Source organism: Pygocentrus nattereri, chromosome 3, assembly GCF_015220715.1.
Source record: "Pygocentrus nattereri isolate fPygNat1 chromosome 3, fPygNat1.pri, whole genome shotgun sequence".
Lineage (NCBI taxonomy): Eukaryota > Metazoa > Chordata > Actinopteri > Characiformes > Serrasalmidae > Pygocentrus > Pygocentrus nattereri.
This window is the reverse complement of record NC_051213.1, coordinates 8289948-8302401: the sequence shown is the minus strand read 5'-3', so window position 1 is coordinate 8302401 and position 12454 is coordinate 8289948. Positions and strand designations below refer to the sequence as shown.

General features: G+C 38.3%; 1 protein-coding gene across 5 annotated transcripts in view; it reads right to left on the bottom strand.

Moving 5' to 3' along the window:
* Positions 1–235: 235 nt before the first annotated feature.
* acbd5a (acyl-CoA binding domain containing 5a) overlaps positions 236–12454 on the bottom strand; it is a 19485-nt gene continuing 7266 nt past the window's right edge. For 2 of the 5 annotated variants that reach the window (XM_037537217.1, XM_037537216.1), the window contains exons 6-14: positions 11023–11055; positions 10523–10774; positions 10222–10416; positions 8304–8398; positions 7916–8102; positions 5381–5580; positions 5026–5085; positions 4254–4363; positions 236–2709 (exon numbers count right to left, since the gene is read on the bottom strand). In XM_037537217.1, coding sequence (XP_037393114.1) covers positions 2697–2709; positions 4254–4363; positions 5026–5085; positions 5381–5580; positions 7916–8102; positions 8304–8398; positions 10222–10416; positions 10523–10774; positions 11023–11055 — 1145 coding nt within the window. In that variant the 3' untranslated portion in view covers positions 236–2696. Of the gene's footprint in view, positions 2710–4249; positions 4364–5025; positions 5086–5380; positions 5581–7915; positions 8103–8303; positions 8399–10221; positions 10417–10522; positions 10775–11022; positions 11056–12454 lie in introns of those variants that run through there. The other 3 variants (XM_037537219.1, XM_037537218.1, XM_037537220.1) reach the window with 3 other exon arrangements.

Sequence of the window (12454 nt, the reverse complement as noted above, 5' to 3'; positions counted from 1 at the left end):
CCCACACTCCTCATGCCTCCTACCTTTAATGCCATTAGTCAGCTATGCAATAACATGATCATAATTCTGAATGAAGAAAATAACTTTGCTCAGGATGGATCATGGATCAAATCATGGACTGAGTGTATGGTTTGACCCTCAATTCATTCACGTTTTAAATTGTCATCTAAATTATGTAGATATTTTGCGAATATGCCATAGAACATAAACTCATAACTCACTAAGAAGACCAGTGTGCTCCAAAAGCTTGTGAAAATTTTATTCGTGCTTCAGGTTAACAATAAGAACGTGCAGATGCTTCTTCGAAAGAGAAAGTGGTCATTTCATTAATATAAAGATAGTGTTTCTATTCAAAACAATACTTTTTAAATTCATACATCCTCTCCCAAGTACTACTCCAAAGAAGTCAGGTATCAATTCAATATAGATTTAAATGCTACATTACAGTATGTTACAATTAAAATATCACTTCTCAGCTCATATATTATGCTCTATTTCTAATATACACGTATTATAAGTATCAACAGTATTAACAATTTACACTAAGAGGAAAGAAAACACAAAACAGGTTAAAGGATAAGTCTGAATGCAAATGCATTAATTATTTTCAGTCTAATGCAACAAAAATAAACATTAGCGCCTCTTGGTATCACCATCACAAACCCTGCCTCAAATACACAGTAACTCAGAATGCTTCATAGCGAAACAATTTTCAGGGGCAAAAGACACAATTAAGAGAGAATTACAAAGAAATATACAGTATAGGAAAATATACAAGTACAGTATAGGAAAAATGAAATATTCTTTATAACATTTAAAGGGGAATTCCACCACTTTTTCCAAAGTATCTGCATACATCAGTGGTTGAGATGTACATAAAGTCATTCAGGGTGGCTTCATGTGAAATAGTTTACTGTAGAGAAACTTACAGACTCCAAGGTCTTTACAGTGGCGGTGATGGGAACCAGACGTCAACACAAATATAGCCATAGTCCAAAACCATCAGTGAGTCTTTGGCTACGGTTTTGCCCAACAATGCCTTATATGTACCTCTCTGCCCTTAACAGATTAAAAAGGACATTTTATAATCAAAACCATCGTAACTACTGTAAAACATGCAGCACGCACACATTTTCTAAGCTGCTTATCCTTCTGGCAGAAGGAGCTGGAGCCTATCCCCCAGCGGTCATTGTGTGGAAGGCAGGAAACTCCCTGAACAGGTCACCAGTTCATCGCTGGGCAGGTCAGGCAGCATATTTGTGTAATAACTGCCTGTGGGGGAGCTTTTAGAGACATAGGGCCTCATTCACCAAACGTTCTTAAGAAGAAATTTCTTAAAACTCACAAAACTTTACAAAGATTCTGAAATTCACCAGTGCTTTCTTATCTGGGGTTTGTTCTTAGGTAAGAACAGAATCTACACACACACACACTTAAGAGCACAAAGGTTCTGCAGTTCTGTGGTTTAAGAACAAGTCATGAATCTGATGTAGACTTTGTCTTAGAACCTTTTCAAGAACACATTTAAGAAAAAACTCAAGATTTGGGTGAACGAGGCCTATTAAACTCTTTAGATGTCTGGTTCCTATTAGCACCACAGTAAATGAGCTTTTTACATCTTAATCAATTGTGCCGCTGATAGCAGTGAAATTCCCTTGTAAGGGCTTTCTGATGAGCATGAGTCTTGCATAAATTTCCCATAATTAGTATACAGCTATAGATATGCTCATAATTATATGTAAGCATGTGTGCTCAAGTTCTGCTCCAGCTATGTTTACGGCATTTACTTTTAGACATGAGTGCCGACTCTACCAAACACCTACAACAACATGTCAACACCAAACTTTCCGAATGTCAGATTTAGCCGTTTTCATTGCCAACATCAGTCCAAAGAAACAAGATCTTGGAAATATGGCTTTGATTAGTTCTGCAGTTTGCATGGACAAAACCTCACCAAGCACACAATACAACACTTCATGACCTCATACCCTCTAAACACATTCCAGGCAATGGAAAAGCTACCAAAGCCAAGCCTGCCTCCTTTGTGAGCCACAATAATTAAAGAAACCTTTAAACCAGAGGTGCCCAGTCCTGGTCCTGGAAATCTACCATCCTGCAGAGTTTAGCTCCAACCACAGTCTACGACACCCGATCCAGGTAACGAAGACCTTGAGGGGCATCTGAATAATAGTGCCAGGTGTGTTGAATCTGAGCTCTCCAGAGTGGAAGATCTACAGTACCAGGACAGGGGACCTCTCTGAAAAAGTCACTGTAACTCTATCACTTATATTCCTCACCTGCTTGCAGACTTACCTGTTAGCAGCCCTGGGCACATGGCTAAGTGGTAATGATGGACGTCACATAAATGCTATCATAATGCCCCATTAGATTTCAATATGAAAAAACACAAATCAATGTAGAAGTTTTGTTCACTACGTCAAAGCACTTCTACTTCTTCAAACCAAGAAGTTAACCTCAGTGGTTACTATGCTAAAAATGTACAAAAAGCCTTTTATGCCTATAAGCTGCGACTTCATACATTCATCTATCTGTCTTATGTCTGTTCTCACACTCACTACTCTTAGCGCTGTCTTCATAGTGCAAAAGCAAGAGTTATACGAAGGGGCACGCAGGAGAGGACGCTGCCCTTTATCAGAGGAAGGGGGTTTGTCTTCTGCCCCGAGCACGAAATCCTCTCAATTGATTTTTCTACAACAAAGAGATAGAGAGTGAATTAAGTACCAAGGAATCTGCCTTAATCTGAGAGGACCTGATCAAATTATTCTTTTCTGTTTATACTACAACTAAATATTATACATAGTCAACTCCAGAATCACTGGCACCCCTTTAAAAGTATTGGGCCAAAAAACAGATTAAAATGTTCCTCAAAAGATGTTTGCAGTTGTTGCAATTGCTTAAAAACTATCTAAAAGAAATCATTCCTACATCAGTGTTTATTTTAAGAATAGTGTATTATAAGAAGATCAGTTTCAGAACTGCAGTTTACTTGAATGTTAGAATTACTGTCAGATTCCACCTCCACTCACTCACTCACTCACTCACTCACTCACTCACTCACTCACTCACTCACTCACTCCATTCACTCACTCACTCACTCCATTAACTCACTTCCCTCCCTCCCTCCCTCCCTCCCTCCCTCCCTCCCTCCACTAACTCACTCCCTTCACTCCATTAACTCACTCACTCACTCCCTCCCTCAATTAACTCACTCACTCACTCCATTAACTCACTCACTCCATTAACTCACTCACTCCATTAACTCACTCACTCCATTAACTCACTTCACTCCCTCCCTCCACTAACTCCCTCCCTCCACTAACTCCCTCCCTCCACTCCATTAACTCCCTCCCTCCACTCCATTAACTCACTCCCTTCACTCCATTAACTCACTCCCTTCACTCCATTAACTCACTCCCTTCACTCCATTAACTCCCTCCCTCCCTCAATTAACTCACTCACTCCATTAACTCACTCACTCCATTAACTCACTCACTCCATTAACTCACTCACTCCATTAACTCACTTCACTCCATTAACTCACTTCACTCCATTAACTCACTTCACTCACTCACTCCATTAAATCACTCACTCCATTAACTCACCCCACTCCCTCCCTCCCTCCACTAACTAACTCCCTCCCTCCCTCCCTCCCTCCCTCCCTCCATTCACTCACTCACTCCCTCAATTAACTCACTCACTCCATTCACTCACCCCACTCCCTCCACTAACTCCCTCCACTAACTCCCTCCCTCCATTCACTCACTCACTCACCCACTCCCTCCCTCCCTCCCTCCCTCCCTCCCTCCCTCCCTCCCTCCACTAACTCCCTCCCTCCATTAATTCACTCACTCACTCCCTCACTCACCCCACTAACTCCCTCCCTCCACTAACTCCCTTCCTCACTCCCTCACTCACTCACTGTTACTAAAGAAAACTTTTTTGCACCAAACATAAAATTCTGCACCATTTTCAACACAAAATGTCACTAATTGCTTGTGTGGTTTATTCAACATGCTGATTTTAACTTGTTTTCATGAAGCCATTCTGGAGTTGACCTTATATAATAGTACATACATGTTACAGAATACATAAACGTCGGGGGACATAATGTATTATTTTTTTCCTTTGTTGAGGAAATTTAAAAGCATTGATTTAAATTTTTTAAATGGCAGCATTCCTGAGGCGATCAAACATTAATAAACCACAGAATGTGAAAGTTTGTATGTTGTTACCTCCTCCGCCGCTGGAAATACAGGCGAATAAGCCACTGCACCACAAAGGGCCAAACAATAGCAAAGGCCACTGTGCCAGGAGACACGTCAAAGGGCCACCAGCATGGCTTCTGCACAGAATGCATAAACACCACATCAGAGATCTTATGTATCATTTCTCTGAGACAAATGAAAAGGAATGAAAAACATAATATTTACAATACCATGTAAAAATCAAAGACCACCCTTCATTTATTTCATTTCCAGTCAAAACAGCCCTGAAGTACAAGTGACTTTTTTCTTTTTTTTGAGGGCCAGGATATTTTACAGAAAATTGCACAGAAGTCTCCACAACTACATACACACACACACACACACACACACACACACACACACACACACACACACGTATATAAAATTCACTTTACCTTTATTTTTCCATTATTTAGAGGAGGCTCACTTTCAGTTTCTCAATGAAATCAATGAAATCTGCTGGGATATTTTCCCACACCTCCAAAGTTCATTCTTAGAAGTTGGTTTAGCATTTTCTGCTTTTCACCATCAAAATCATCCTAATCCAATAAATGATAGGTGGTATATTTATGTATTTACCAATGTTTATCAGTCAGTTATCCACACCTGCACTATGATGTCCACTGACTAAAGCAATTCCAGTTTATCACTGAGCGCTGGGGCATAAAACCAGACTCAGTTTTAAGTACCAAAGGTCAGCCTAAACTGGGTCAAAAGCAAACAAATAGCAAACTAACCTCTGGACAGTTACCCAACGTACCTTCTGAGCTCTATTTGCTGGTGGTAACAGGTACTCTGAAGGCAAGACTGCAGATCTTGCCTGGGAAGAGCAACATATATAAATCTGTAAAGTACAGACCTGTCAAATGATTTGCACTGGGTCAAAATTTGACCTAAATGCTGGATATCCACAAAATCAGAGTTTTCGATTGCACGACTGTTTCTTTAATTAAAGCTGAACTAAAGTAGTCTGGCTTCTAACGTCCATCTATACAGTAGCCACAACAGAAAGTCAATGTCCCAATATTTATGTAGCTCACTGTATATAAAATGTATTACTGGCTTCAAATGAATAATATTCAATATTTTTTGCAAAGATTCTTTTGATTTCTCACCTGAGAGGCTGTGAGAGCCTCGAGTGTGTGCAGTCTCTCGAGGACACTCTGCATGTCCTCCTGAAGTCGCGCCAGTGCCGTTACGATCTGTTCATTAAGATCTCCACTCACAGCTCCATCAGTCCCCCACCGTTCTCCATCACCACCCCCACCCTGTAATGGCCCCCTGGTGCCGAACCCTGAGCTTGGAGACCTGGAGGCTAAAATACAGGTAAAACCATTTAGAGCCTACGTAGAACTTGCATGGTTTTGTGTCCGGATTGTATTTTGATAAACTCTGGCACGATTCCAACATGATCTGATCACTGAAAACACACATTAAGGCAAGCTGTAAACAGGCTCTTCAGGAACAGCCAGACTAAAACACAGTTTTAATAAAACAACAAATTCACCAGGCGTGTTATTAGTCCCAGAAAAACTAACTGTGATCACATTAACTTATAGCCTTGAGTGCCTAAACACAAGATGACTGAACACACTAATGTTCAATAATAATTTATTATTAACAAATCACAATAAACAATTCTTTTTCCAAGCAATGTAGTTCATTAACACGTGGTTATAGCGGTCAAGCAACACAATTCTTTTAAGTAATATGAGGCTTCAAACATACTTTCTTATAATTAATGCGACAAACAAATGTTTTGGATTTGATTATTTGGTGCTGGTCGTAATGCATAATGTTCTACAGTAATGTGAAGAAGTAAGTAGATCCCATGAAAAAGGTTTAGACTTTTTCAACAGTTTCTTCTTAGTTTCTTCATTTAAACAGTTTTGATCGATAAAGGTGATAAAATTTAACAAGTGAGACTTAAAGGGAACATTTTTTCTCACCCTTTTCATCATTGAAATAAACAGTAATGAAATTTCATATGTGCAAAAAGTAACTCCTACATATTTCACTACTTCAAACAGGTCAAATTGAAATCGGGTGCACCTGATCAGGTGCTAATGACAAGAACACTGTTAGAGAATATCTTGGAGGAACTTATTTAAACCTCAGACATCTGGTCTTGCTAGCTCTTTTTGTTACTGGACTATGTGGAATCAGCACGCCTAAACCAAATAAGCTCGCCAAGGCCTTCAGAAAAAAAAGCTGTACATGCTTCTGATGTAGCATGTAAATCTATGAGTCGGGGTTTAATATTGGAAATCAATTATATTTTGGACGTCTTCAGTATCTTCAGTATTCAATCATTTTTGCAAATGTCTGGAAGATCATCTACAAGCGAAGAAGATTTAAAACCACTGCCAAACAAGTCAAGACTGGGCCGCCCCAGCAAAACCCAAGAGACCATAAAATGCTAAGTCATTAATAACCCCAAAATTCCATCCCAGGATCTGCAGCTAACTCTCGCCACTGCTGATGTAAAAGTGCATGCATGTACCATCAAAAAAAGACTGCACAAATTTGACCTGCATGGGACATGCACCAGGAGGATGCGTTTGCTGTCTAAAAATAACATTGAGGCTAGACAGAAAGCTTGATAATGAATATCTAGGCAAGAACTATGACTTCTGGAACAATGTGCTGTGAACAGATGAGTCAACGGTAAAATTATGTGGCCACAGCACCAGAAGTGATGTTTGGTGAAATCCACAGGTAGCCTTTACCAACTGTAAAACGTGGTGGTGGAAGTGTTATGGTTTGGGGCTGTTTCGCTGCCTCTTGGCCTGGCTAGTTTGCAATCAGAGAATTGACTATGAATTCTCTTTCATACCAGAACAAAAGCAGAAGATGTGGACCTTCCAACATCACAATGATCTCAAACCTACAAGTGAAACCACCAAGAAATGGCTCAAAAGGAAGAAATGGAGGATCGTGGAGAGGCCTAGTGAAAGCCCAGATCTGCATCCCACTGAAAGGCAACATCATTCATTTTGTTAAATAAATGATTACAAAGTCTAATTTACATTTTTAGGCTCTATTACATAACATTTATGAATACATACTGTTGAACTGAAATACTGTTGTCCACATCAAAAAACAGAAACATTATGCTGGGTGCACTTACTTCTTCACATAACTGCGCATGCCAATAGAGAGCTCTATGATTAAAATATTATAGCCTGGTCTTATTTCCATTGACACTGCAGTGCTTGTATTTTCCCACAAATCTCAAACTCCAGTACTTCACTAACAAAAACAGGGTGTTGATTATTTCTTACTCCTAGCTTAATGAAAAGAGGATTTCAGGTGAAAAGGCAGATTCTTAGCTTTCAATCTTTATCACATTTGTGTTTGTAAGTAGAAGAAGAGATATTTTATTATGATTTGAATTTGATGAAAAGCTGCTGTTGTCATATTTTCTGGAAAGAAATACTAAACATTTGTGCTATTTTTGTCATCAAAAGACAAGAAGAAAGAATCAGAAGTGCTGACTTCTGATTACAATCATCATGTATGTGATTTGTTATTAAAACAAGGCACTTAATCATGAAATTATATTAAAATAATTTAAATTGAATGCATAACAAAACAACAATAACTGTACTCTTTTTAGGGTTAAACTGTTTAATACAGTCAGGCGGTACCTCTTCCTCTCCTGACCACAGAGCTGCCTGGTCTGTCCATGCTAAGCCTCTGTCTCTGTGGTCCACCACCGCTGGTTTTCCAATCCTCCCCGCCATGCTGGACGCTTTCCTGAACCCCCGGGAGGTCTTTAGGGTCCCACCCCGTTGGCTGCGGCTCTCTCAGGGAGGACAGCCTACCCTGGCTTTCCTACAGAGAGTTCAAATGAGCCTCACTGCTCTGCCGTACAGACATAGACGCAAGCTGACAATGCTAATAAACAAGCTAATTTTAGCGCACTGGGGATGATTCAGAATTCACACCACTCGGCTGACTTGGCTGGATCATGTACGATCTGTAATGAGTCGGTACATTTTCGGTACATTTTCACTGTGACTAACTAGATCTTACCTCCTCCACACCAAACTGGTCCACTGAGTCACAGTACACTTCACCATCTGAGTCGCTGGCCACATGATGGAGGCTGGACACATCTTCATCATCATCTATGAAAAGCATAATGAAATGTAGCTTATTTATTTAATGCAAAATGTATATAGACCGATCAGGCATAACATTATGCACTGCTGTGTCTGATCCTCTCAGACCAGTGCAACACACACTAACACACTACCATGTAGTGTTACTGCAGTACTGAGAATGCCCCACCACCAAATAATACCTGCTCTGTAAGGGTCCAAGGGGGTCCTGACCACTGAAGAACAGGGTAAAAGGGGGTAACAAAGTATCAGAGAAACAGATGGACTACAGTCTGTAACTGTAGAACTACAAAGTGCAGCTATACAGTAAGTGGAGCTGATAAAATGGACAATGAGTGTAGAAACAGGGAGGCAGTCATAATGTTATGCTTAATCGGTGTATATAAGTGAAAATAAGTCTGTAGGGGTATTGAACCATGATATGATTCTATTCTGCAATTTATGCAAATAATTTGTCCAAAAGAAAACTTTGTTTTATATGTTAAATTTACACTTTATTCATCTCACATCAGTCTTTTACTGAAGCAAAACAGAACTGTGAAGTAGACAAATCAACGTTCCAAAAAATCTTAAACAGAGCTGCAAAAAATAGGACTATTTTCAATCAGCTGGTCTATTATGACTTAGATTAATCGATTAGCCGAACAGCAAATTTTCTGATACCTTCTTTTAGAAGGCACATCAAAAATCAATGTGCCTTAAATATAAGAGAAATAAAGAAACGATTGTGAGGTCCTGGAAGTGGGTATTTACTGACTGTAACGGTCATCTATGCGCATGTCAACCATCGCTTACATTAGTAACATGCACACAGAATGAAATTTACACAGTCAATCAGCAGTTTAGATTTTGGAACAAGCATGCTTATTGGCTTGTGGATGTTGTTAAGACTGACTGTATTAAAAATTGGTAGTGAATGACAATTTTTCATGTCACTACCGAACCACAGAGCCTGATTTTAGCTAGTAGTAAGAGCTATATTTGAGTGAGGCTGCATCCTTGTCTCTCATGGTTTTGAAGTTTATTATATATTTTAAAAGGTCTGAAAATCAGTGTGGCACATTTAAGAACCATCACTACCGAAATATTATTTCAACAATAAATATATCAAATATGTTTCATATGAAATATGAAATGTTTCAATCAAAAATATATTTTCTGTGTATAGTCCCTGTGTTTGCAAGTCATGCACTGGCAACTGTTTTTAAGTTCTGCTGAAAATGAGCTAAAATTGTCACTACTGAAACATTTGGTAATGTTTCAATGGTGTTATTATTGCTTTACTAGTGACAAACTGAATGATCAATCATTTATTTTAATAATCAATAAAAAAAATAAGTGTGTGTGTGTGTGTGTGTGTGTGTGTATATATATATATATATATATATATATATATATATATATATATATATATATATATATATATATAAAATGTGTCGCACTGCTACAGGAGTTGAAAACGCTTTTTGGACTTTTTTTAACTGAAATTTTTTAACTGCTTTTAAACTAAAACCATACATCTCAATTACATATACATACATATATATACATATATACATATATATATATATATATATATGTAAAGCCCAAAAAGTGTTTTCAACTCCTGTAGCAGTGCGACACATTTCCTATAAAAAATCCTGCTGCAAAAATGGGAGCAAAACCAAAAATGTTGCATTTGTACTGCTGGTCAATGTAAATGCAATTATTTTATTTTAAAGTAGAGGGAATTAAAATGTGCAAAATTCTGAGCAAATAAAAAGTTATTGTGAATGTGCAGATGTCTATTCTCTATGTAGGATGTGTTAACTCCCGTGCAAAACTCTTACCTTTGGTAAAACCATTCACATGTTGAATCACCGTTTCTTGGGTGACGGCATCCTCCTCCTCCGCCAAGTGCTCTCCATTCAGAGCAGATTTGGAGCTGTGTGTTCCATTTGTCATGATTTCTACCTTATGCCCTATAGTGCCGTTAGGGACTCCTTTAGCTTTTCCATTTGTGGCCTTTTTCTTTGGTGCTGGGACTAAAAATACAAAGGACAAGTGTTCTTGCAATGTGTATATTAAACACATTCATATTTCTGCTTTGTCTTCAATATCAGGAATGTCCATCCATGCAGGACATTTTACCTTTTTTCACCTGCTCAGGTTCTTCTTCCTCCTCCTCCTCCTCCTCCTCATCATCATCATCACTGTCGTCATCATCCTCCTCCTTCTCATCCTCATCACCTCTGTCCTCCTGTTCCTTGATCTCTTGTATGTTGTTCTTCGGAGCGTCCCCTTTTTTGGTAGGATAGCTGTCTAACGTCCCGTTCATTTCCATCGTTCTGATGATGCTTTTTGTGACGCTCTTTGAAGGTGCGGTAATCATGTTTCCAAAACCTACAGAAAGTCACAAAACACACTTATATAAATAAAGTCCTCACTGTTGAATAAAATCTAGTCTAACATTAATGCACTGGCACTAACACAAAAGCTTTTACAGGACTCCAGCAGTCTAAGTGTAAGCTAAGATAGACACCAGCAACAAGTGAAGCAGGGATTCTTAAACCACCACTACAATCTAACCTACTCTACTACATTCATAACTAGGAGCAGGAATCAGGGGGAAAATACTACAATACACTTGCCTTCAAGTTGCTTAGCAAATCTTTCCAACCGGGCTGAGCACCAAACCAAATTTAAAAAGATAAAGTGAGGAAAACGTCACCCATTATGATAACAACACTGTAAAAAACGGCTCAGCAGATCAACCTAAAAATGTCTTCATGTGGTAACAAGAAAATGAACAAGTTGTTTTCAAATTAAATAAATACTCTAAATAAATGATTCTTTCAATGAATGTAATTTGAATTGAATAAAACTAATTCAATTACTTGTTACAACACTGAACAAGTAATTACAAGTACTTTTTTAGGTTGAAAAGCGAAAAGTGCTGGTTAGAAATGACCACAGTTATACTACTATTAAGTTAAACTGACAGCAGGAACACGTATAAGGCAGGCATTTTATGATTTCTTGACAAACAAACAAAAAAAATAATAATAAAAAAGGCAATTTACGATGACTAGTTAGCAATTTGTGTGATACATATTTTAAATTCTCATACTAGCCCTTTACAATAAGAAACAGAACCTCCAGAATTTTGCCACAGTATCATAAACTGATTTTATTCAATGAAAATAAATGGATTAAAACAATAATTCTTTTCAATTTAAAGTAATAATCCGAGTTGAATAAAACTAGTCCATTTGGTTGTTGAACTATTTTATATATTGTATGCATGTGTTTAAGTTTAGCTCATTTTTGTTTGGACTTTTTTTTTAATCTCACTTCATTAAATCATTAAAATAATTAGGAAAGTATTTGATTACTAAAATCCTAAATGGTGGCAGCTAGCGTCTGGCATCATTAAAAGCATTTTGATTCCAGTATTAGGGACGCATGCAAATTTTGGCCAGTTCTTTTGACAGATAACCGAGAAGTCTGATTCTGAAATCTGATTGGATGAGCCACATTCAAAGCCACAAAAAACATTCAGTCACTCAAAGTGAAGGAGCTCACACCTATAATCTTGTTGCTTTTGGAACAAGGTATTTTTTTTACCATAATAAAAAGGCTTGAATGACCCTCCTATTCAACCCTCAGCCGTTTACCTTTTTTAACCGATAGCACTGGTGTTTATTCGTCAGTTAACGGTTAATCGGTTAATCATTTAGAGCCCTAAACAAATCCTGACACCTTGATTTTGATAGCAATGAATACCAATCTGAACAACGCCTTTTTCCCCAATTCCTTACAAGTTGGTGTGGATTAAAGAAGAAATGAGTGCAAGCTATTTAAGCAGTAGAACACGAGACGTCGGTCGTGCGTTATCGTGAAATAACATTACGGCTGTGACTTTTGCCGTAGATCATCACAGCTGTGATGTTATAGTGATAACACACAACCTTTCGTGTTCTGCTGCTTTTATACAGCAGTTAAATAAATACAGTAAGAAATGAATAAACTGGCCGTGAACGCGGCGGTTAATGTTTTAATGTTCAGTTCCTTCCTCCAAGT